The sequence below is a fragment of the Myotis nattereri genome (assembly GCF_964212035.1).
Source record: "Myotis nattereri genome assembly, chromosome: 16".
Lineage (NCBI taxonomy): Eukaryota > Metazoa > Chordata > Mammalia > Chiroptera > Vespertilionidae > Myotis > Myotis nattereri.
In genome coordinates this window covers 44,478,642-44,503,500 of record NC_138091.1, presented here as the reverse complement: position 1 = coordinate 44,503,500, position 24,859 = coordinate 44,478,642, and the positions used below count along the sequence as shown (strand labels likewise).

Genomic DNA, 24,859 nt, shown 5'->3' with positions numbered 1-24,859 from the left:
TATCTATGGCCTGGACTTCTGTGTGGTGCTGGGTAGGCCAGGTTTTAGCTTCACAGACAAGAAATGCAGGACAGGCTGCACAGAGGCCAAACTCAGAATCAGTGACGAGGAAGCCATGTGCTGGTTCCAGCATAAGTGTGATGGGATCATCCTTCCTGGCAAATAAATTCCCATTTCTATCCAAAAGGCTAATAAAATGTTTTCAGTGAAATATTAAGAAAATAAATCTAAACTGTTTGGAGTTTACAGCTACTGAAGCATTGTTAGGAATTGCTTTGATGCTGGGTTTTAAATTTTTTGATGTTGTTAGCAAGCATGTTAACCTATTTTAATGCCAAAATTTTGCTATTCGCCCACAATTTATTTAAGAACTCTCCAGAAAAGGATTTGTTTGCCTTAATGAATACTGTTGGCTAAAAACACAGCATAATGAGCGAAATGGGCAGAAGCAAGCACTCCTCCACCTAAGCAACTCCAAGAAGAATGAATTCCACTTTCAGTTGGCACATTATGAGGACTCTAACTTTTCCTTACGTACAATAATTTTTTCTTTTCCTTTTATTCACGAGATTTCTCAGTACATTTTTCATGCAGGACACTTTTTCAACCTTGATGTACAGTGACTGTGTAAAATTTTCCTTTTATTGGCAACCTGTAATCTTTAAAATATGGTAAGCATTTTATCTATTTTGAAGGGAATATGACAATAAATCTACCAGATGGAAAATCCTGTTAAAAAGTAGAAGAGCTTTTGTAATTTACTCATTGTGGTGGTTTTATCCTTTTATTTTATTTTCTCCCTTGATCTATAATGAAGTTATTGCAGCAGTGCAAAATAAAATCCTATGTATGGAAAAAAAAAGATTGAAAAGCTTTGAATAGAAAGCAGAATGGGGCACTGACCACTCAGATGGGAGAGGGGAATGGAGATCCCAGAAGGTGGGAAAGAATCTCCAAAAACTAAATAGAAAAGCCATCTGAAAACTGGGCAGAATCACTTTACAATTCTATCTAGGATGGGAGCTTCAGTGCAGATATGGTCAAGTCCAAGAACCACACCATGCACAACCTACCCTGAAAATGACACAGAAATGGCCTCAAGCAACCCCAATTACAGCACTGGCTGGTGTGTCTCAGTGGATAGAGCATCCGCCTACACACCAAAGGGTCATGGGTTCCAGTCTTAGTCAAGGGCATGTATGTACCTGGGTTGCAGGTTCGACCCCCAGTTGGGGCATGTGGGAGGCAACCAATGGATGTGTCTCACATCAATGCTTCTCTTTCTCTTTCTCCCTCCCTCCTTCCCTCTCTTCCATTCTCTCTAAAAATAATCAATGGGGGGGATTGTCCTCTGGTGAGGATTAACAAACAAACAAAAATCCTGATTACTAAGATATGAATCTCTTAAGGGGGTAGACCCCAAGTTCCTGAGGAACATGCGCTTTGCCAAGAAGCACAACAAGAAGGCTAAACAACACCAAGAAGATGCAGGCCAACAACACCAAGGCCATGAGTACACGTGCCATGGCTATCGAGGCCCTCATTAAACCCAAGGAGGTCAAGCCCAAGATCCCCAAGGGCAGCAGTCAACTTGCCTACATAGCTCACCCACTCTTGGGAAACATGCTGGTGCGCATCACTAAGAATCTTGGGCTCTGCCAGCCAAAGTTCAAGGCAAAGGCTCAAACCAAGCCCCAGGCTGTAGCTGTGGCTGCGGCTCAGACTCAGGCTCAGGCTCCCAAAGGTGCCCAGGCCCCCACAAAGGCTCACGGTAGAGGCTCTGTCTGCTGGTGTGACCCCTGGGCTGGTGTGACCCCTGGGCTGGTGTCCTCCTATGCTATTTGTATAAATAAACCTGAGGCAGAATCTATCAAAACAACAACAAACAAAGAAACAGACCAAAAAAACGCATTTCAACTTCTATTCCTCAGAAAAATACAAAACCCAGTTCTAAGGACAAGGCCAATCCACCTGCAGAGAAAAGGATATAAACAAATTAAAACATAATAACATACTGTTGAACATGTTTTGTTTTGTTTTTAGTTGTTTTCTATTTAAGATATACAGCTTACGTAACATAAAACAGAAAGAGAGGGGCTGGTTGAGAGCAAGTTGTGGTGTCTGGTCAGAAGGTAAATAATCCACAGAGCCTCTATGACCTTTGCCACTTCTTTCCTCCACATATTCATGCATGAAAATGACTCAGCCAGAACACTAGTGGCTTATTTTTAGAAGGGGCAACAGAGCCAGTTGAAAACTTAGGCATAGTAACCATTGCCAATCCACAGCCTCACACATCAGAAGCAGGGAACAGACACTAGTGTGTTCATTTCAATTTCATATGTGTGACTTAAAGGGAACCAGAGAGCCTGCCTCTTTCAATATGTATATTTGCTCTTTCCTTCTGCCACAGCGCTAGAAATCCCTGACAGGAGAGTTTCTCCTCTGGCCACGAGATTTCAGCATTAGGAGGCCCCTTACTCAGTGTGGACTCGAGTCCAATTCCCACCTTTTCTAACTGAGGAATCCTCCATAGTCACATGTCAAGTTATGCCTGTGTTGGAACAAGTATCTAGAGCTATGAACTCTCAGCTCAGTGTCCCATTCGACCTCCCTTTTTTCAAATTATTAAGTCAGAACCAAATGACACATGTGACATAGGCCATCGGTCTGGAAGAAGAAGACATATCCTGGGCTGATGTCCCATTCTAATGTAATGTAATGTTGCATACAGAGGAATAACATTCTGTTGTCCACTATCAGATGACCAGAAATCAGGATTCAGAGGGAAGTATTCTTGACTGCTTGGTAAAAATGTTAAAATTCAAAATCTCGGCCAAGCAGGAAGCAATAAGTAACAGTGAGAAAGTACAAGGGGTCTGTAGTTAGCTGCTGGGGCCTGAATTGTGCTTCCGCCCCTTACTTGCTGTGATGTCTCCAGCAAGTTCCTCTCCATGCCCAGTGTCCTCATCTGTAAAATGAGGTTGAGAATAAGAGTTCACATTTCATAGGATTGTTCTGAAGGTTCAGAGAATTAATACACATAAAGCACTTAGGAAGTGCCTGGCACATACATGTTTAATAAATGTAAGGGAAGATGATTAATTGTTGTAGAATTATTAGCAAGGGGTGCCATGCCCAACTCCTTTCCTATGGGCATCTCTTCTTACTACAAGTCAGTTTCAAAATCACATCCATCATGTCCGTAAGGAGTCTGAATTTTCTTCTCAAGGTTTATGCAGGGATGATTTTGCTCCTTGAAAACTACAGTCTATGTACCAGTAAGTTCAGGGGGAAATGGCCCAGTTGGTACTGACGTGAGAAGAACGCTTGAAGTCACTGGACATGATTACCCTATTGAAGAGCAGCCTTTGAGAAGATTAGTGAAAAAAAAAAAAAAAAAAGTTAACTGTCTTCAAATTAGCATGTCATATTGGGGGAGGACTAAAGGGAGGATTATAACCAAAGGTATGAAGAGGTATATTTTTTCTCAATGTAAGAAGTATTTTTTTAGTCCTGGCCAGTGTGGCTCAGTTGGTTGAGAGTCGTCCATGCACTGAAAGGTCGCTGGTTTGATTCCTGGTCAGGGCACATGCCCTGGTTGTGGGTTGGATCCCCAGTCGGGGTGCATACAGGAGGCAACTGATCAATATTTCTCTCGCTCCCCCTTTCTCTCTTTCTAAATATCAATAAAAACATATCCTCAGGAGAAGATTTAAAATAATAAAATAAAATAAAAATAAATATGCCCTGACCAGTTTGGCTTGGTGGCTAGAGCGCCGGCCTGTAGACCGAAGAGTCCCAGGTTCGATTCTGGTCAAGGGTATGTGCCTTGGTTGCAGGCACATCCCCAGTAGGGGGTGTGCAGGAGGCAGCTGATGGATGTTTCTCTCTCATGGATGTTTCTAACTCTCTATATCCTCTCCCTTCCTCTCTGTAAAAAATCAATAAAATATATTTTTTAAAAATAAAAGAAATATAAAATCAATCAATAAATTAAAAAATGGCGCAAGTTTTCTTTTTGTAAAGGAAATTTCCATTTGTTAAAGGTGTCTCCCTTTCCCCTAACCAGGAAGAGGAGGATTCCTGAGAACTCATATGAATGGAGGGGGCACCATTCATATTTGCATAACACAACTTACTAAATAACACGTTAACCATATTTTTCCTAGTCACATTCCCATAACTTGCTTCTCCTGCCCAGAAACCTCAAACCCCTTTTCCTTGTTTTAGCCCAAATTCTGATGCCACTCCTTTGGGTGGCTCATCACTGGTGCTTCCATGTGTATATGTGCCATGCATGTAATAAACTTCCATTTGTTTTTCTTTTGTGAATCTATTAAAGGCTAGTCTAATTTATAGGGTCCCAGCTACAGAACCGAAGATGGGTAGATGGGAAAATATTTTTTTCTACAACTGGAAAGAAATATTCAAACAACAGTAATTTTTAGGTTGATAGTATTCATTTTTCTCACTTTTAAGTTTCCTCCAATACTGCTCTTGTCGTGTGTTTAATAAAAACAAAACCATGACACTAACATTCATTCTGACCAGAACAAGAGTGAACCGTGGCAGAGGAAGACCCGCTTCTACCAGAGGGCTTGGGCCCTTTCTGAGTGTCTTCTCATCTGACCTACATGCAACTGTCCTGGGGAGAGAGCGGACCAGCAGTGGCCCTGGACCTGGCTTCCAGAGGATGAGTTCCACCTGCTTCCTTCAGTATTTCCCCTTTTTTCATCTCACTCCTGTGAAAGACTGTTTCTTGCTCTTAATAACTCCAGTTTTAGGGGGGTCTTTCCAGACCACTCTCAGCTGGGTAGCTCTTGGAAAACGACTAGATGCAAAACGAAGCATGGGGCTGAGGAAGAAAACATTCCACCCTTCCACCGCGAGGCATGCCCATGAAAGGGCAGAGTCAGGGTCATCTGGCAGGAGATTAAACATTCCAAACACGAATCAGATTAAACTATAATTTGCGGATTAGAGGTAGAAGGTTAAAGTCCAAGATAAAAGTGGATGAGCTGGGACTAGACTGGGAAAGGAAGAAAGAGTACAGGGCAGAATACACTCATGAGAAGAAGGCAAAGAAACTCCTGCTCACAAAACGCCACCTGGTCCTCCATACTCCCTAGGTCCCTTAGAGGGACAAGCCATTTGAATAGCTCTGGTCAATGGGCTGGAGGGAGCACAGACAGGTGTCATCCACAGGTCAAACCAACCATTTCAGAGCTCTGTGGCCCTCCAGCCCTCTGCCCTGTGGTGGCACACACAGGCTTTAGGCCGAGATGCCAGAGCCATACATTGGGAGGAACGGGGCTCCCAGAATCAGGGCAGGGGGGACCAACCGCAGGTGCTGACCCTGTAGCAGATTTTGGGTAAGTGTGCTTTTATTCAGTGCAACGGATTGTCTACCACCCGCCCCATTCATATGTTGAAATATTTTTTAAAATACTCACTCAAGGATATGCTTATTGATTTTAGAGAGGGGAAAGGGGGGGGGGGAGAGAGAGAAAGAGAGAGAGAGAGAGAGAGAGAGAGAAACATCGATCAATTGGTTGCCTCTTCTACATGCCCCAACCAGGGATCAAACCCAAAACCTTTGGTGTAGGGACAAAGTTTCAACCCACTGAGCCATACTGGCCAGGGCTCATATGTTGAAATCTTATCTCCCTGGGGTGGAGGGAAGGGGGGTGGGTGGAGATGGTAGAGGCTATAGGGAGGATAAATGGTGATGGAATAAAATAAAATTAAATTAAAAAATAAATTTTTAAATGAAGAAAAAAAAAAAGAGAAAGAAACCCTAACTCCCCAGCTGATGGTATTAGGAAGCAGGGCTGTGGGGAGATGACTAGGTCACTAGTGGAGCTCTCATGAATGGGATTAGTGTGCTGCTAAAAAAAAAAAAAAAAAAAAAAAAAAAAGACTTGGGAAATTCCAATGAGAAGACTATATGAATGAGGAAGGAGATTCTCAGCAGACACCAAAGCTGACATCACCATGATCTTGGACTTTTCCAGACTGTGAGAAATCAATGTCTGTTGTTTATGTAGACAAAAAAGGGGTTCTAGCCCTGGCAGGGTGGCCCAGTTGGTTTGTGTGTCATACACCAAAAGGTGGCGGTTCAGTTCCGGTGCCCCGAGGTTGCAGGTTTGATCCCTGGTGGACACAGGTACTGGAGGCAACCGATCCTTGTTTCTCTCTTTCTCTCTCTCTTTCCTTCCCTCCAGCCATCCCTCTCTCTTCCCTCTCTTGCCCTTCATTTCCCTAAACATATTCTAGGGTGAGGATTAAAAAAGGGGGGAGGGGGATTTGACCAGGCCAGTGTGACTCAGTTGGGTGAGCCTCCTCCCGTGCACCAGGAGGTCTCGATTCCCAGTCAGGGCACATTCAGCCCCAATTTGGAGAGGCTGAAAGGAGGAAGGAGAAACTTGCCGAACCAGTCTAGTATCATAATCATCATCAGTAAAGACAAAAGATACCAGGCCCATGTCAAAGACCCAGTAGCGGTCCTGGGTCTGGAGAGTCAGACCACATGAAAGCAAGAGGGAGATTAATGCTAAATCACTGCTCTGTGCCTCTTCAGTCACATAATCCTTCCCCCCGAGAGTTTTAGTCTGAAAGACTAGACCAGGGTCAAGGCAAGCGGAGATTCGGTTACAGGCAAAGAGCCCATGTTTTTGCTAAAGGCTTTATTATATTTAAGCTTAGAAAGTGGAAACAAGAGGAGGCTTGTAAGAGAATGTAAAAATAAATGGGACCGAGGAGTTTAAGGAGAAAAGGTAAGTGGTATTAGTGTCATTGTTCTTCAGCCAGAAAATGCAGGGGAGTCAAAGGAAGGCAACATAGTTGAAAAGGAAGAAAAAAGATGAGTGATATGATCTGGGTTGGATTGTGACCCTTAAGGTCTCACTGGGCCAAGGAAATCTATGATTTCTGGGGACATCATAGTCTATGGTGCATAGTATGGTAGTTAAGCATGTAACCTCTAAGCACAAACCCGATGGATTCACAGTCAGGCTCTGCCACTTACTAGTTTTGTGGCCTTGGCTAAATTGCTTCATCTTTCTGCGTCTCGGTTTTCCCACCTATAAAGTAGGAATTAGGATAGTGCCCAGGTGATATGGCTGTTGCACCAGACTATGTGAGTGTCTCAGGGCTTCCTTCCCCAATTAGCAAATAATGCAGGTTTCCAAAAACACTCTCCCTTCCTTCCCTTCTCAGGGATGACTGAAGAGGCAGTCTCCATGGGCATAGTCTAGAACAGAAGCAGACTGATGAGCTGTGTGTAGTTTTTGTGAAACAGAGGCAATTCCTTCACCAAAAGATCCTGCTGTTTGATTTGTTGTTTGACTATGGAGTCAAAGGTGGGAGGGTTCATACTTCATTCTTGATTATGGGCCATGATGATTCCCTGGGGGCTCATTCCCAATTACTGTTATGAATGTTCTCTCTTTGCCCTGCATCCCAAGGTGCCTTTCTGTTTCTCACATGTGGGCATATTGCATTAGTTGCTCTGATTCCTTAAATAATTAATAACAGGACAGTCATGACCTGAATCAATTCTATTCTTTGCAGGGTATTCGAGCTAGCTGTCTTGCTGGTCTCCCATTATAATTTGCTGGCACTCACGGTGATTCCCTCACAGAAGTGAGCCCTAAGAATAAAGCACTCACACAGTCAAGCAGCACACGGGGTTTAGAGCTCAGGCTCTGGCATTGCAGGGATTGGCTTTCTACCTCTTCCAGGTGTCTGAACTTTGGCAAGTCACTCACTCTGCGTGAATCTCAGTTTCCCCAACTAAAAATGTGGATTATAGTGGGATTTACCTCATTAAGTAGTTGTGCAGATTAAGTAAGTTATTACAGGTAAAGGACTTACATTTTAAAAAATTGATTTTAGAGAAAGTAAGGGAGAAAGGGAGAAAAATTGATCTATTGTTTTACTTAGTTATGCATTCATTGGTGGCGTCTTGTATGTACCCTGACCAGAGATCGAACCCGCAACCTTGGTATATTGGATGATGCTTTAACCAACTGAGCTTCCCGGCCAGGGCTAAGTAAAGTACTTTTTGCCTGGCACAAACCAATCTTTCAATAAACTTTAGCTATTATTATTCATTTATGTGTAACAAATGAATGGTAATTATTGCTCCTTTTAAAATACTGTTTAGATGACCTAGAGATCACCTTTATGCAGATAATTCCCACTTCTCTGTACATAGGCCTAGCATATCATCTGACCCCAAAATAAGTATCTTCAATTGATTACTATACATTTTCTCTCTTGTATCACCCACCATCAGATTTAGCATGACACCAAATTCATCTTCTTCTGGCTGGCACCCTCTGGTCTCTTATTTCTGTTAATATCGTTATTGTTACAGTTTATTAGGTATAAAATTTGGTTACCAAAATCTAAAAAAAAACACCCAAAGAGCTGACACTTATTGTTTACTGTGTGCCAGACACTGTTAAATATTTATTGGATTCCCTGGCTTGGTAGCTCAGTTGGTTAGAGCATCATCCTGACATGCCCAGATTGTGGTTGGATCCTTAGTCAGGGCACATACAAGAAGCAACCAATGAATGCATACATAAGTGGAACAACAATTGATGTTTCTCTTATCTTTCCTCTCTCTCTCAAATCAATAAGTAAGAAATTAAAACAGCCCTAGCTGGTTTGGCTCAGTGGATAGAGCATCCGCCTACGGACTGAGGGCCCTGGGTTCAATTCCAGTTAAGGGTACATGCCCTGCTTGTGGGCTCAATCCCCAGTAGAGGGAGTGCACAGGCAGCCGATCAGTGATTCTCTCTCATCATTGATGTTTCTATTTCTCTCCCTCTCCCTTCCTTTCTGAAATCAATAAAAACATATTTTTAAAAAAATTAAAACAATTTTTATTGGATTACTTTATATAATCTCCACAATAATTTTTTAAAAATATATTTTTATTAATTTTAGAGGGGAAGAGAGATCTAGAAACATCAATGATTGCTGGAGGCGAATTCCAGCATGTCATAATTATGCAATAAGTTCATCAAAAGGTTGATGAACCTTGAGGCTTCTGCAGGGCTGAAAATCTGCATGTTATTACCTGCTGCTGGAACAGCCTAAGGCAGTTCCCCAAAGCTGACCAAACCTTACCTTTGATATGTATATCTGCTTTGCTATAGGGCAAAATGTGTTACTAAAAAGCTAGGGGTTCAGAGATTCGGGGAACTTAGTTACTAAAACTGAGCTCCATCTGGCTCCCCCCAAAATGCCTTCCAAATTTCATGTCTAGTTTATTTGATTTACTCACAGCCCCTTCTCCAGATTCCTGAACCCTAGTAGATGCAGGATAACACCCCAGCAAATGATGATAATCATTGATTGGCTGCCTCCCACATGTGCCGTGCTGGGGATCGAGCCCAAAACACAGGCATGTTGCCCTGACTGGGAATAGAACCATGACCTCCTCATTCATAGGTCAACGCTCAACCACTAGCCAGCTGGCCAATCCACAACAATCATGGTGACAATATTACTCCCATTTAGCAAATATAGAAACTCGGGCTTAGTGATGGCTGAGTAACTTGTTCAAGGTTACATAATTAATAAGTAACTGAGCCTGGAATCAACCCCCATCCTTTGAAAACAGAGCCATACTATAACTATTGCTATGATATAGGTCCTCTCTATCCCTTGTTCATTATATCTAATCAACTCCCAAATCTTGTCATTCATCCTAGTAATCTATATATATAAAAGCCTAAGCGACCATTATGCCAGAACAACTGGAAGGACCAGGCGCTATGACATGCACTGACCACTGACCACCAGGGGGCAGATGCTCAACGCAGGAGCTGCCCCCGGTGGTCACTGCGCTCTCACAGCGGGAGCACTGCTCAGCCAGAAGCTGGGCTCAGGGCTGGAGAGTGCAGGAGTGGTGGCAGGAACCTCTCTGCCTCCCCAGCAATGCTAAGGAGCAGCGAGAGTGGTGAGAGAGCAGTGAGAGCACTGCAAGACAGGCAAGAGCGGTGAGAGCCCCCGAGAGCTGAGCTGGGTGGCACCCAACCTGGCTCAGGCTCCTCCCTGGCCACCTGCCACTTCGCACACTGCTACATCCTCTGAGGGGTCCCGGATTGCGAGAGGGCGCAGGCCAGGCTGAGGGTCCCCTCCCCCTGCACAAATGCATGCACCAGGCCTCTAGTTCTATTATAAACACTCCTTTGACAACTTTAATCCAGAAGAGCTATTATCTTCATACCTTGATTATTGATGATGTCAACATCCTCCTAATGGGTGTCTGCTTCCAGCCTCTCCTTGTGCAATCTAACTGCCCTCTGGAATATAACTTGATTTTCTACTGTCTAAAATAAAGCTCTCCATACCAGTATTACCTTGAATAAACTGGGTCATATCTTTTGGTTTTGTATCTCTGTAAAGTGAGGGAATTAAATGGCTTTGAGGCAGGAGAGAAAGAAGTTAGGGGAAAGTCCCGACAAGTGGAATGAGGAAGTAGGAGCTCACAGCCTGCCACCAGATCCCCCACCTCCCAGCAGAATCAAAGATAAAACAGTTAATGGAAGGAAAGTCACAATCAGGCCCCCTCCCAATCAGAAGGCGGGTCAGAATTTGGTGCCACAAAGCGAGGAGACAGCCCCCCTTACCCTTGGAAATGCATAAAATCCCAAGGACTAACTGACCACGCCCACAACTTTCCCTGGCATTGGCCCTAGTTCACTGGGACTCGTACTTTTGTACTTTCAGCTTCTTTCACAGAGGCGCCCGCGCTGAGCCCTGCCCTCTTTGTTTTTCTCTACCTGAATAAAACCTGCTTTATTCTTACTCCAATTCTTCCTTAAATCTTTCCTGGGTGAGTCAAGGACCTGGTGGTCACCTCATACAGAAAGGTCCTAGAGCAGTGGTTCTCAACCTTCCTAATGCTGCGACCCTTTAATACAGTTCCTCATGTTGTGGTGACCCCCAATTTCATTGTTACAAATTGAACATAATTAAAGCATAGTGATTAACCACAAAACCAATATGTAATTATATATGTGTTTTCCGATGGTCTTAGGCAACCCCTGTGAAAGCGTTGTTTGACCCCCAAAGGGGTCTCGACCCACAGGTTGAGAACCGCTGTCCTAGACCCTGAGTAGACAGCGCCAGCGCCCAGCGAGGAAGCAGTCGGTAAATAGTTTCAACAGTTTTTTTGAGTTCTAGAATTTTAAGATGTTTCTCATGTCACTGTCCTATCCCCCAAACTCCAGTGACTTGCCATTAACTACAGCCCAGGGTCTCAACTTTTTCGACTAGCATTCGAAGTTTGTCACTAATCTGGTGGTTCATCCCTCACGGGTTAGCAGTGCTCTTGTAGGAGCGTCTAATCAGTTTCTCAGACATTCCCTACCTTTCCCTTATTGCTTTCCATTTTTTGTTCTTGGCTATTTTTCTGATCTCGTGATACCTACGGACTTACCTATTTACCATCTTATTTTTGTATGTCGAAATCCTACTCCTCTATACTAAGTAAAATCTTCTTCATACTCTATCCACACAGCCCAGTGACCACTCTTCCTCTCTTTAAATAGTTGATATCTTAGAGCAGTTCACTAAACATTTCTCATTATTGGCCTTGGCTGGGTAGCTCGGTCACAGAATCGTCCCAAAATGCCAAGCTTGGAAGTTTGATCCCCAGCCGGGAACATACAAGAAGCAACCAATGAATGCATAAATAAGCGGAACAACAAATCCACGTTCCTTTCTCTTTCCCTTCCTCTCTCTCTCTCAAAAAAAGAAAAAAAAAAAAAGGATTTAAACAGTACTCATTATTATTATTTTAAATATATTTTATTGATTTTTTACAGAGAGGAAGGGAGAGGGATAGAGAGTTAGAAACATCGATCAGCCCTGGCCGGTTTGGCTCAGCAGATAGAGCGTCAGCCTGTGGACTCAAGGGTCCCAGGTTCGATTCCGGTCCAGGGTATGTGCCTTGGTTATGGGCACATTCCTGGTGGGGAGTGTGCAGGAGGCAGCTGGTCGATGTTTCTCTCTCATCGCTGTTTCTAGCTCTCTATCCCTCTCCCTTCTTCTCTGTAAAAATCAATAAAATATATTTAAAAAAAAAAAAGTAACATTGATCAGCTGCCTCCTGCACACCCCCTACTGGGGATGTGCCCACAACCAAGGTACATGCCCTTGACTGGAATCGAACCCGGGACCCTTCAGTCCTCAGGCCGACACTCTATCCACTGAACCAAACCGGTTAGGGCCAGTACTCGTTATTATTTTTGAAGATGAATACATTTGACTAGCAGTTTGCTTAATTGTTTTTTAGCAAAGGATGGGTGGAAGGCCAGTGATCTGATGTTTGAGGAGCTTCCAAGCAGAGGTAGAAACCCCTTCCTAGGATTTCTGGAGAGGGGACTGGTCCATGTGCCCATTGCGATTACTTTTAGCTGTAGCCCTGGCTGAGCAGTTCAGTTGGTTAGAGTGTCCTTCCTAGAAGCCAGGGTTGTGGATTCGATCCCAGGTCAGGGCGCAAACAGGGGTCAACCAATGAATACCTAAATAAGAGGAACAACAAATTGATGTTTCTCTCTCTCTCTCCTCCCCTCTCTATCTCTCCCTCTCTCCCTTCCTCTCTCTCTCAAATCAATACATAAAAAGTGTTTAAGAAGATGACTTTTAGCTCTAATTTCTTAATGTTGTCTGATTTAGTTTGCAGAAACGTTTACCAGGGGCAGCCTGGCCGGCTGGGCTGGGGAAGGAAGGTTAGGGTGGAGTCGTCTAATTAGGACGGCTTCCAGGAAGAGAGGAGACCTTCCCGTATCTACAGCTCATCCTCCTTCTCCTGCACCTGCCTGGGCAAGCCCTCCCTCACCCGGATCAGCATTTAAAAGAACCTGGAACAATATAAAAAAAATAAAAAATAAAAAATAAAAAGAACCTGGCTCCGCAGGTGGGTGAGGCCCAGGGGGTTGGGCGCGGCCTGTGTCCCAAAAGGCTTCTGGCTCCATCCCGGGATCCACGCTAACTTCTCTCTCTCAAAATCAATAAACTATTTCTAAAAAAAGGAAAAAAAGAACCTGGCTCTAGGACAGGTCTAGTAGTCTATCAACCAGCAGTACTGAAAGCAGCAAACTGCCTTAGCCGGTCTGGCTCAGTGGATGGAGCCTCGGCCTGTGGCCCAAAGGGTCCCGGGTTCGATCCCGGGTTGCGGGCTCGGTCCCCAGAGCGGGGCGTGCAGGCGGCAGCCGGTCAGCGATTCACTCGCATCGTTAATGTTTCTGCCTCCCTCTCCCTTCCTCCCTAAAATGCATTCAAAACAAACAAAACGCATCTCTCAGATGACCACCCAACTTGCCCCCTCATCTACGCACATCTCTTCTCCTCAGAGAGAGATTTCCTCAACCAACCTTTTAAAATATGCAGTTAAATCCTTCAGCCGCCCACCGTCCGCTCCGTTGTTCGTTTTTTAAAATAGAATGTACATAATGCCATATCCATTTCTTTATTGTTTGCCTCCATTCCCAACGCCACCAGCAGTGCCAGGAGAGTTACTGCTATCCCCCGCAGGCTCTAGAACAGTGCCTGGCACACAGTAGGTACTCAATAAAGAAGTTATTGTTTGACAGACCGGAAAAGTTGAGTAACCTAAAGCAAGAAAGCGTGTCTACCTCCGAGTCAGGCGCGCGTCGACTTCACGCAAAGTATGAGCGCCACCTCGCGGGAAGCCAATTCGCTCCAGAAAGCTGGAAGCGAGTCACAGAATCTTAAAAAAAAAAGAAAGAAAGAAAAGATGGCGGCGGTCTGCAGGAAGAGCATGAAAAAGCAGTGCCGGAAGTTAAAGATCGGAAAGTTCTCCCTAGAATGACAACCGACTCACCGGAAGAGCCGTGGGCAAGTGGTGTTCCGTAAAATGGGCTCCCCGGTAGCAGATTTGAGCAGAAGGGTTCCGCGCGTGCGCGTGCCGGCAACCACGTGGGGCCGGGGCGCGTTTCCGGTGCGGAGGACCCGCGGTGGAGTAGGAGCTCCAACAGCTGGAAGGGTGAGAAGGGTTCAGGGTCCTGAGAGGAAGGGAGAGCAATGGGGCGGGGGAGCGGGGAGGTGCAGGGGTCCTATGAGATCTGAGAGGTGGCGAGGGGATCGGACTGGGAAGAAGGGTGGGGCAGCGCCGGTGGGCAGGTGCAAACCTGTCAGCGCACGGCCCACGCCACGTGGACTCGCCTTTGTCGGTGGCTCGTGGCTGCCTTTCCCATCAGGCCGCGACTACAGGAGCTGTGCCTTGTTTGTCCCTGGTCTCGGAACTGGCGCTCTAGTACGCGATTGCAGAATGAATGGCAGGGGTGTGTCCGGGTGGGCGTGGAGGGACTTCTATAGGGACTATTTCTGGCTCTTCAGCCACATTTTCTCCCGGTGAATCCATGCTTGTCTCGAGCTTTCTCCAGTCATTGTACTTTGTCTCTTTTTCTTGGAGGGGCAAGGTGATTATCATTTAAAACTTTTTTTTTTTTCATTTATTTAGTGCTAGGCCCTGGCTAGGTGCCAGGAACAGACCACAGACCACCGGGGAAGACAGACACACAAACATAAGATTCAAGTGTATTGTTAAGGTGCTGTATTAGGAGGTTAACTCAGGTGCAGGAAGATAGAGCCAGGAGGTGGCTGTTATCCGCATTAGGGATTGTCTGCCAAGGTGAGGGGCCTCTTTCCTCATCTTGCGGAGGCAGAGTCGGTCTCGAATCTTCTCTGTAAAAGGAAAGATCTGGAATAGGTGCTTTCTAGGCTTCCTTCCAGCAGATGACCCATATCAGATAATATTACTAATGGTTCAGGTTCTCCCACAGTCCAGTTTGTTGGTTAGTCAGAGCATTCATCACATCTTATGATGTAGCATAAATTGCACAGGGATGGGAAAATCTGGATTTAGCCCTCGTTCTGGTGCTCTAGATCTGTTCCCTCGTCTGTAAAGTGAAGGGGATTGAGATGAAAATAATCTTTAAAACTCCTTCCAGTTCTAATGCCATGATGTGTTAAGTAGGTCAAACCGTATTTCATATGCCCTGTACCAGATGTCGCTTTCACATGATCAGTGTCATTTTGCCTCATCGGGATAACTGAGAAAGATAGTGTCTTTTTTTTTTTTTTTACATCTCCTACCTTAGTTCTGCCACAGTATGGGGCACGGTAGATGCTTAATATAAGTGTATTAAATAAAATGGGGTAGCAATGATAGCTCCTGCTTTTGCACTCTGGAATATTAGCTCATACATGAGAGGACCGAGGAGGAACTGGGTTTTTACTAGAGAGCCTTGGAGTCATGCCAGATGTAAGCCAGATTTATGGGGTGATCTGCTTGAGAAGGAGAATGCTGTAGGCAGGATAGCCACTGCTGTTTCCCTGTCCAGCGCTGTTCCACTTGTCTGTCCCCAGGACCATGGCCAACAGCGAGCGTACCTTCATTGCCATCAAACCTGATGGCGTCCAGCGCCAGCTTGTGGGAGAGATCATCAAGCGTTTTGAGCAGAAGGGATTCCGCCTTGTTGCTATGAAATTCATGCAGGTGAGTGGACTTCCTTCTTCGCATTTCTGTGCTTTTGTGGGAGAGGGGAGCATGGTGGGTTAGTCTCCCTTTCTCCCCTCCCCCTCTTCGTAGGCTCCTCCATGTAAGGTCAACACAAATGTTCTGGAACCTGGGAACTCTTCGGTGACCTAGCACCTTGGGTCTTGAAACAAACCGAGTTATTTGGGACTTTAGAGAATAGCCCCCACTTTCCTTAGCGATGCAGAGTTCCATCTTTACTGCAGGACTGTGATTTCTGGCTCAAAGCTCTGGGCATGTTTGAGCTCTGCTCTTGAGTTTCCTGAGCAGATAAGTTTAGAGATTTTTTCACTCTCTTTTGATGGAGGTAGTTTTCACCAAGGAAATCTTTCCATCATTTACCACACACTTAGCGTCTCCCAAATATTAGGCATCATCCACCATTGGGACATGTTGCGGGGGGCAGGAGTAGGTTTTGCCATTGGGGATCCCACCTGAAACGGCAATATTTCAAAACACCTGCAAAGCAATATTTCAAAAAATGCACAGGATTGATTTTCCAAGAACCCTTCCTCAAACAAACCTGTGAAAGACTTCACACTCTCAAAAAAAGTGTTAGGGGACAATCTTTTTTTCTATTAAAGAGTCCACTTTGGACTCTGTAGTGCATCTCAATTTTAGTTTGATTTGCAGTTTAGTTCCTATGTGATGTTTAGAGAAACTGCTTTAATATTAGAGGGAATAGACGATGTTAATGCTGAGGGGAGAGCAAGATGCAATGATGAGAGCCAAGCACTGGACAAGCAATGCTTTCCAGAGAGTTTGCATATTATGTTAGGTTTGAAGGGCAAGTGAAATCCAAGTATTGTTGATCAGACATTTACCATGTGCTGGGCACATGGGTTTTCTCACCCAGCCCTCGTGACAACCCTGAGAGGCACTTACTCCTATTCCTGTGGTTGTTAGTGATGAGGAACCTGAGACTTGAAGGTTAAGTCATGCGGCTGAAAGCACAGTCAGTGATGCAGCTGGAATTTAACTCGGGCTTCTGACTCCTAAATGCATATATTTTCTCCTGTCCAGCTTCCTAATAAGGGTATGGGCTTGGTGAGAGTAGGAGGAGGCGTAGCTGCCATGAATCTACTGGGTTATCTGAATCTGATGTGGAGAAGGGAGGTGAGGGAAAATTCGCATTGTTAGATTTTGTCTAAAATGAGATGGCTGGATATGAATCTAATATTCTGTAGTTTGTTTGTTTTTTAATATATTTTATTGATATTTTTACAGAGAGGAAGGGAGAGGGATAGACAGTTAGAAACATCGATGAGAGAGAAACATCGATCAGTTGTCTCCTGCACACTCCCTACTGGGGATGTGCCCGCAACCAAGGTACATGCCCTTGACCAGAATCGAACCTGGGACCCTTCAGTCCACAGGCTGACGCTCTATCCACTGAGCCAAACAGGTTAGGGCTGTAGTTTTATTCTAATCTGACAAGGACAGTAGGGGGAGAATTGAACAACGCTGAAGCACTTTTAGTCCTGGTCACTGCTCCCCTCTGGTACTGTTGAGAATGAGTTGGGTTATAACAGAATTAATGAGCTGAGAGCTCGTTTTAAACTGCAGGATGGGTGAGTGGGAAGTAGCCACTGGTTCGTAGTTTTGGGGCCAATTCTCATTCTCTGTGTTGCGGAATAGGCTTCGGAAGACCTTCTCAAGGAACACTACATCGACCTGAAGGACCGCCCATTCTTTACGGGCCTGGTGAAATACATGCACTCAGGGCCAGTGGTTGCCATGGTGAGTGTGCACGTGTGGGGTGTAGATACGAATGACTCAGTTGAGAGTGAAGAGTGAGTGCGGTGATTCTTGCTTCTGATGCCAGGTCCTCATTGATGCAGAGGAAACGGGTTGGGAGGACTGACAGTTAAGATATGCGTCAGCTCTCTGATCCACTAAAGACAAGATACATTTGCTTGCTGAACTGAAGACTCATTGTGGGAGAGATTGAGAGGGGACTGCCTGGTTATAGGCTTCTGGAGGGCAGGACTTAGCACAGAAATTCTCCAAATGTGTATTGGTAGTCATTCCGCCAGGCTCTTTCCCAGACACTGGGGATGCAGTCATGAATGAGACAAAGCAGGAGTGTTTTCATAGCTTTCCTTGCCTACACAACTTGAAAGGGGATGGGCAGGTAATGAAGAAACCTCTCTCTCTCTGTCTCTCTCCCCCCCCCCCCCCCCCCCATATATATAATTTGCTCAATGAATGAATGTCAGATCACGGGGGCTTTTTACCTTTCTTTTGAAGTAACAGTTTGCTGATTTCCTGCTGAGATGGGTTTTCTTGCTTGATCATATCTTCTTTTGTCTTTGAAGGTCTGGGAGGGGCTGAATGTTGTGAAGACGGGCCGAGTGATGCTCGGGGAGACCAACCCAGCAGACTCCAAACCTGGGACCATCCGAGGGGACTTTTGTATCCAAGTCGGCAGGTGGGAGTTGGCGCTTTTTACCCATTTCCAGAATTTGAGTTGCCATGTAATTTGGGTTCTTGTAGCCAGCGATGTACATGATACCTCATGCAGAACATTTGAAATCAGTTCAGTGTTTCTCTCAAGTTGGTGTTTGGCTTTATAGGCTCTCTCTCTATATGTCAACATCACTGTGGTTGTGCCTCTGATGGGAGGGTAAAACCTGGTACAACACTTTGCTGGCTGAAGTCCTTCCTGAAGGCTCTCGCTGCTAGCATCCATGTTGCTAGGGGGGCATTCTTCACCCTACATTAATGGTAGTCATGGGTTTTTTCTTTTAACGTGAACTAGTGACATGAGCGTTGGCTTTTTCTGCTGCGGTGGGCTTTCTGGCACTGGGAGTGAGGGGCTTCTGGGCAGCTTAACCTTGTGGTCTTGGTCATGTGGCCATCTCTCCCCCTCCAGGAACATTATCCATGGCAGTGACTCCGTGGAGAGTGCGGAGAAGGAGATTGGCTTGTGGTTTCGGCCCGAGGAACTGGTAGATTACAAGAGCTGTGCTCAGAACTGGATCTACGAGTGACGGGGGAGCCACCGACTGTGCTTTCCCCACTCCGTTTCCTCTCCCTCCCACGGCAGGGGACCAGACTGTAGCTGATCTGCTTATCTCTGAGAACCTCCTTCTAATCTGGAGGGACACCCTTGGAGCTGCGAGTGTTCCCTGTACAGTGTTACATGCTACCGTCAGATTAAAATGTCTCACCCCAACTAGGATTCATCGCGTTGGTTACTTTGTGTTGCTGTATTGCTTTGTAATCTTTTTTTTTTTCTTTTCACATCCTCTGGCTAACCTGAGCTAATAGAGTATAAATACTAATTATTTATATTGGCCTGAGAGGTCACACATACACACACATGATCTTTGCCTGTCCCTTTCCCCCTGCATCCCATCCACTCTTGTCACTGAGCCAGTCCCCGGGCAGGTGCGGAGAATCTGCTAGGTTGTGTGGGGGAGGAAGGCACTTTCCTCTACCCTCAAGGCTCTTTTGGCTGCTCTAATCAAATAGACATGAGACAGTTTAAGAAGAGGAAATAACCAAATGTAATTACATCCGTATGACAGAGTCAGAGAGCCCACATGTATGAGGTTCAAATACAGGAGGGAAAATAGGAATATATCACATTCTGAGCTAGGGCTAAGGTAAGTACCTTGGGGCTTCAGGTTACTGCAGGGAGAACATGTTTTGGAATCAGTAGTTTGTCCTGCCGAACAGGTAGGTCCAATGATGTTATCGCTGATGTCTTATGGACAAGGCCTTTAACTTAGTGCTAGGCAGTTAAGGGAGAGGCAGAAGTTTCTCTGGAGCCCGCAGGTAAAGTTGCCTTTGGCTCAAAACTATCCATGTGCCTCAGAGGCACATCCTGGGGTAACTCATTTTGAACCCCACAGTTGCCAAGATACTCCTGGGGGCAGCGGACTCACTGGAAATAAAAGGCATCCTTTCTGCCTTTGAGAGGCTCAGAGATTGAGTGGATGGGGAGTGGCAGAAGTTGAAACTACACCAAAACAGAAAAGCCAGGCAGATGGTGGGCCTGGGTCCCTGGGATGGCCTCAAAAGAAGCAGAAGTCTGGTAAACAGCTTTGATTTGTTAAGACACAGATTTGACTCTTTAACAGAGACAAGATGGAAACTTATCTTTTATTTAAAAGTTCACGCTTGCCCTAAGTGGTTTGGCTCAGTGGATAGCACTTCGGCCTGTGGACTGCAGGGTCCCAGGTTCGATTCCGGTCAAGGGCATGTACCTTGCTTGCAGGCTCATCCCCAGTAGGGGGCGTGCAGGAGGCAGCTGATCTATGTTTCTCTCTCATCGATGTTTCTAACTATCCTCCCCTCCTCTCTGTAAAAAATCAAAATATAAAAAAAAAGTCCACGCTGGAGATCTCATGTACAGTGAGATTATCCTATATAATAAATTATCCTATATAATAAAAGGCTACTATGGAAATTGGCCCCTCCACAGGGAGTTTGGCCAGGGGGGCGGGGCTGGCCGGCCAACCGCTCACGGCCCCTCCCCCAAACAGCCCCTCCCCAGATCAGCCCCATGGGGGCTGGTGGGAGGACCCCACCCCTTGCTCGAATTCATGCACCAGGCCTCTAGTAGTTACTAATACTGTATGCTGTAATTTGCTAAGAGAGTAGATCTTACATGTTCTCACTACACACCAAAAAAAAGAAAAAAACATGGTAACTGAAATGATGGTTATGTTGGCGGTGATCATTTCACAAGATACACAGGGATGGGCAAAAGCAGGTTTGCAGTTGTGAGTACACAAAAGTTAATTTTTGTAATAATTATTGGAATGATTATAACCTGCATGTCTTTTTCCATATGAACAACTGTAAATCTACATTTTCCCACCCCTGTGTGTATATCAGAACATCAAATTGTATGTCTTAAATATACAATTTTTACTTATCAAATATGCCTCAATAAAGCTGAAAAAAAAGTTCAAGTGGGTGAGTGGGGCCGGTGATGGTGCTAAGGCTATGGCCCTGGGGTTGTCCAGGGCCTCGGTTCCAGGAAGGAAAGCAGTGGTGGGAAGAGGTTGTTACTGTCCCAAAGGAGGTGTTAGTGCCTGGACCAGGGCAAACAGCTCACCTAACAGAACAGCGCCCAGGCCACGGGTGATAACGCCATTCCCTGGTCAGCGTCACTCACCGGCCTGCGGACAGAAGGACACGGCTCTGACCATTTCAGGTGTGGTCACTGCTGGGCGGGTGTCAGGAACTGGTGAGGGGGGTGTACACACACACACACACACACACACACACACACACACCCCCCAAAGGGCGCGGAGAGGAGGAGCGGACTGTGTGCAGGAGGACAGGCCTGATTCCCAGGAGTCTGGAGTCCTGCCGAGGGCGTGTCCGCGCTGAAGTGGGCAGCTGACCGCACGCTCACCGAGGCAGGGGCACATCTTCATCTCCGGGGGGAACAGGGCAGCTGCCGGGGCCGGGAAGGTAGGGGTGACAGGCAGAGGGGCCGGGCACACTGTGGAGAGCATGGGCTGTCTGGCTGCTCAGCGGTTGGCACCCATCCTCCAAGCGGGACGGGCTCGGACGGGCGCTGGGGAGGGAGGCTCGTGCGGGGATGGTCGGGTGGAGGCAGTCGCTGGGAATGAGCAGGGCGCGGGGCTCGAGCCAGGGCTCCAGCGGAGGAGAGGGGAGGGGAAAACGGGGTTTCACGGGTAGGAAGGAGCGGACTGGTGGGTGCATGCGAGGGAGGGAGAGAGAGAGAGAGAGCGAGCGAGCAAGCGAGGAAGCTGGACTTGGACGTGCCAGCGTGAGCGACCGCTTCCTGCCCCCGAGCTTCACGGGCAAACCCGGGGCGTGGACAGAGGTCTGGGCTGCGTCCGGCCGGCGGGTTGGGTGGCGGGCCCTCCGGGGTGTGGCCGCCGCAGGCCCCTCCTCCGCGGGCGGCTCCGGCTCCGCGGTCTCCACTGGTCCCCGCTCCGGCCCACTGCGCACCGCCGCCCGCCCACCCGCTTCTCGGTAAGGCGACGAGGGCGCTTTTCCTGCCCCCCTCCCCGGGTTCCCCCCGCTGCGCCGCGTAGCGCGATCCCGGGGCGTGGGTCCGAGCCGGCCCTCCAGGCCCTGCGCCCCCGGGAGCCCGGCGCGCCCTCCGCGGGGACCGGAGGGGCAGCGGCCGAACCCGCGGGGCGGGGCGTGCGGGCAGCCACGTGTCGCGGCGGCGCCGCCGGGGGGGCGGGGGCAGGCGGGGCTGCCGGGCGGTGGCGCCCACGTGGGCTCCCGGGCCCGGGGCGCGGTCCGTGTCGGCGTGGCCCCCGCACCCTGACCGACCGCTCGCCGCAGGACCATGGCCAACACGGAGCGCACCTTCATCGCCATCAAGCCCGACGGCGTGCAGCGCGGCCTGGTGGGCGACATCATCAAGCGCTTCGAGCAGAAGGGGTTCCGCCTCGTGGCCATGAAGTTCCTGCGGGTACGCGCCCCCCCACCCCCGCCCCCTCGCGCTCCGGAGCTCGGCGCCGGGGGTTGTGCGCCCCGACTCCGCGGCTCTCCCGCCGTGAGGCCCCTCTGCTCCCTCCGCCCCGCGGGAACCCCCGGCCCCCGAACCTTCCCGAGGCCGGGGCACGGACGCCATTGGGAAGGTTACGGGAGGTAACGTGACTCCTGCCCGGAACCGGCTTCCCACCCGCCGCTGCGTGGCCGTCGCCTGCCCGTCGTCGCTGGGGGGCAGCAGAGAGCGAAGCCGCCGGCGCCCCTGCCCCTGCCCACGTGGCCCTGCCTGTGCCCAGAGGGAGGCGTGGCGTCCTTTTGTGCTTAGCCTGCACCTGATCGGAGTGAGGTTTCGGGCGGGTGTTCCTTCCTCTGCCCTTTGCCCAGGCTCCCTTGGCGGAGGGCAGTCATGGTTTCCCACGTTGAGTTTGGGCTCGCAGATCGGGACCCTCAGGGATAAGTGTCTGAGTCCTGAGATGTTCACCGAGCTCCTCAGTGAACAGGAGCTTGTCCCCCGTTCACATCTGAAATGTTCAGACGGGCACTGTGAAGGGCCACCAGTCGGCATATTTCGGTTGCGTCCGCTCTCCCCCGACACCTTGGCCCTCAAACCATCTACTTTGAAGATTATACCATCCATACGCCGTTGACGTTGTGAGGGTGCCATCATAAGCAGAACAGTCTTTTGGTAAAATGGTTTCATGGCTTGGATGGCTTTTGTTTTTTTTAAATATACACACCTTGTGAATGTGGGCTGATATACTAAATTGGCTACTATGTTGCTAGGTCCTGAGACGGGGATGGAGCCCTATTCGAGCCTCCCCAGTGTAGTCACTAACTGGTACCCTCTCTCGGGTGGCAGGCCTCGGAGGACCTCCTGAAGCAGCACTACATTGACCTGAAAGAACGCCCCTTCTACCCGGGGCTGGTGAAGTACATGAACTCGGGGCCCGTGGTGGCCATGGTAAGTGACTGTCGCTTTTCTAGACCTCTTCCAGTGTCCTTGCTTTACAGCTGGAGCTGCTGGAGGTCAGTTCACGGAGCAGCGAGGAGCTCGGGAGGAAAAAGGAGGGGAATCAGCGCAGGGAGCGTTCTGTGTACTCCCAGCTAGAAAGAAAGCAGGCTAGTCCTTCCTGTGGCATTAACATCCAGCTGGCAGTGGAAGTAGAGGGTACAATAGGAGCCACTGAAATGATTGAGAAAGTAGATCTCCTTCCTGTTCCGTGAGGATGACCTTTTGTTCTTTGTTCTTCCTGGGAATACACTGCCCCCTTTCGTGCCAATCTTTGCCATCTGTTGCTCTAACAGTTTTCTGGGATGCTCTTCCCACTGTTACCTTCTTCGTCTTTGTGGCTGCATACGGATTCCTCAGTATTGTTTCTACCTCAGCTAGGCTAGAAAGTTGCCCACTTGCGTAGACCTTTTCTCTGTATCCTGGACAGAACGCTTTAGGCAGGCCCCCTACTGTCTACTGAGGTTAGCTGATGCTCATTCACTGATGGGTCTGATGGCTGTGTGCAGGCAGGGGTGTTTGTTCTTAATGGTCCTGAATGGCAGACCTGATGTTCCTTTTCCCTACTGTCAAGGTCTGGGAGGGGCTGAATGTGGTGAAGACAGGGAGAATGATGCTTGGGGAGACCAATCCAGCAGATTCTAAGCCAGGCACCATTCGTGGAGACTTTTGCATTCAAGTTGGCAGGTAAGTTCTGAGGGTCACTTATAAATATTATTTGGCATAGACCAATTTTAGAAGAATTTGAGGTTCTAAATTAGATGGTAATTATCATCGGATGCAAGTGTTTTTAAATGTATTTTTATTGATTTCAGAGAGGAAGGGAGAGAAAAATCAACGAGGAGAATCATTGATTGGTTGCCTCCTGCACGCCCCCTCCTGGGGGTTGGAGGATTGAGCCCACAACCAGGGCATGTGCCCTTGGCTGGAATAGAACCTGGGACCCTTTAGTCCATAGTTTGATGCTCTATCCACTATAAGCCAAACCAGCTAGGGCTGGGTTAAGTGCTTTTATAGTTGCTTTTAAAGAGGAAATACTTTGGAAGAGTTTCCCGATTCAAGTGGCAATTTGGCTGAAAAGGTCCGCAGTGGTTGTCCTGTGCTGTATCCATCACACAGCCCTTTGCACTTTGAAATGGGGTAACTGTAACTAATCTTTGTTCTTTCTTAGGAACATCATTCATGGCAGTGATTCAGTAAAAAGTGCTGAGAGAGAAATCAGCCTGTGGTTTAAGCCTGAAGAACTGGTCGACTACAAGTCTTGTGCTTTTGACTGGATCTATGAATAAGAGGTGGACAAAGCATCAGTCCCCTTGGCTCCACTTGATGTGTCCCAGGACACAGCTCTTCATTCCATTGACCTGGAAGCAAAAGGATCCATCTTTTCTAAAGCATATTTACCAATAAAGCCTTTGGGAATGGGTGTGGCCTGCTGTGCTTCCTCGGCCTAAGTTGGAAGAAGTGACTTGGTTTCCTGGCTAGAACACATTAGGTTAGCATTATCCGGAACTAATGAATCCTCAGCACCTCCGTGCACCTCCAGACTAGCGGGCAAGTAGCGAGGCTAACACGGGCCACATGCGGCACTAGTAGTGCATCTGAGAACCCAGTAAGGAAATAGCATACTACATGTCCCAACCTCTTTTGCTGATGTAGAAATGTGTATTTCTGTATAGTTTGTTGAAACTTGATAGAGTAAAACGTACTATCATCCAGACATACATTTTATTGATTGCAAATTGGGCAAGTTATACATGAGGAAATGGGAGCCTCGAGGCATCTGTAAAATGATATCACTGCAAGGCAGGGTTAAGTTAGGCAGGAAT

At 47.4% G+C, this 24,859-nt stretch overlaps 2 protein-coding genes and 1 long non-coding RNA gene across 5 annotated transcripts; 2 read left to right on the top strand and 1 right to left on the bottom strand.

Annotated features, from left to right (window-relative positions):
- Positions 1–13,928: 13,928 nt before the first annotated feature.
- On the top strand, positions 13,929–18,773 carry LOC308532052 (nucleoside diphosphate kinase A). Its single transcript, XM_081109262.1, has 5 exons — positions 13,929–14,035; positions 15,421–15,550; positions 17,228–17,329; positions 17,908–18,020; positions 18,465–18,773. Exons 2-5 carry the CDS (start codon positions 15,425–15,427, stop codon positions 18,580–18,582), a joined length of 459 nt encoding a protein of 152 aa, XP_080965388.1. The 5' UTR covers positions 13,929–14,035; positions 15,421–15,424; the 3' UTR covers positions 18,583–18,773.
- A 991-nt stretch (positions 18,774–19,764) lies between these two features.
- On the bottom strand, positions 19,765–20,892 carry LOC308532053. Its single transcript, XR_013996955.1, has 3 exons — positions 20,842–20,892; positions 20,661–20,724; positions 19,765–19,898 (listed from the first exon to the last, which is right to left on the bottom strand). It is a non-coding gene; the product is annotated as an uncharacterized lncRNA (long non-coding RNA).
- Positions 20,850–24,456, top strand: LOC308532050 (nucleoside diphosphate kinase B). Of its 3 annotated transcripts, none has more exons than XM_081109260.1 (5): positions 20,850–21,022; positions 21,875–22,004; positions 22,884–22,985; positions 23,608–23,720; positions 24,205–24,456. In XM_081109260.1, exons 2-5 carry the CDS (start codon positions 21,879–21,881, stop codon positions 24,320–24,322), a joined length of 459 nt encoding a protein of 152 aa, XP_080965386.1. In that variant the 5' UTR covers positions 20,850–21,022; positions 21,875–21,878; the 3' UTR covers positions 24,323–24,456. The 3 variants fall into 3 exon arrangements, with proteins under 3 accessions (XP_080965386.1, XP_080965385.1, XP_080965387.1); XM_081109259.1 differs by having other exon boundaries at positions 20,990–21,553; XM_081109261.1 differs by lacking the exon at positions 20,850–21,022 and adding an exon at positions 21,288–21,401.
- Positions 24,457–24,859: the final 403 nt, after the last annotated feature.

Bases quoted from the DNA above. Each gene is read 5' to 3' on its own strand.
- LOC308532052 (XM_081109262.1), top strand. From the start codon at position 15,425: ATGGCCAACAGCGAGCGTACCTTCATTGCCATCAAACCTGATGGCGTC. The intron at 15,551-17,227 runs GTGAGTGGACTT...GTTGCGGAATAG, and splicing joins TTGCTATGAAATTCATGCAG to GCTTCGGAAGACCTTCTCAA. The intron at 18,021-18,464 runs GTGGGAGTTGGC...CTCCCCCTCCAG, and splicing joins TTTTGTATCCAAGTCGGCAG to GAACATTATCCATGGCAGTG.
- LOC308532050 (XM_081109259.1), top strand. From the start codon at position 21,153: ATGGTCGGGTGGAGGCAGTCGCTGGGAATGAGCAGGGCGCGGGGCTCG. The intron at 21,554-21,874 runs GTAAGGCGACGA...CGCTCGCCGCAG, and splicing joins GCCCGCCCACCCGCTTCTCG to GACCATGGCCAACACGGAGC. The intron at 22,986-23,607 runs GTAAGTGACTGT...CCTACTGTCAAG, and splicing joins CGGGGCCCGTGGTGGCCATG to GTCTGGGAGGGGCTGAATGT.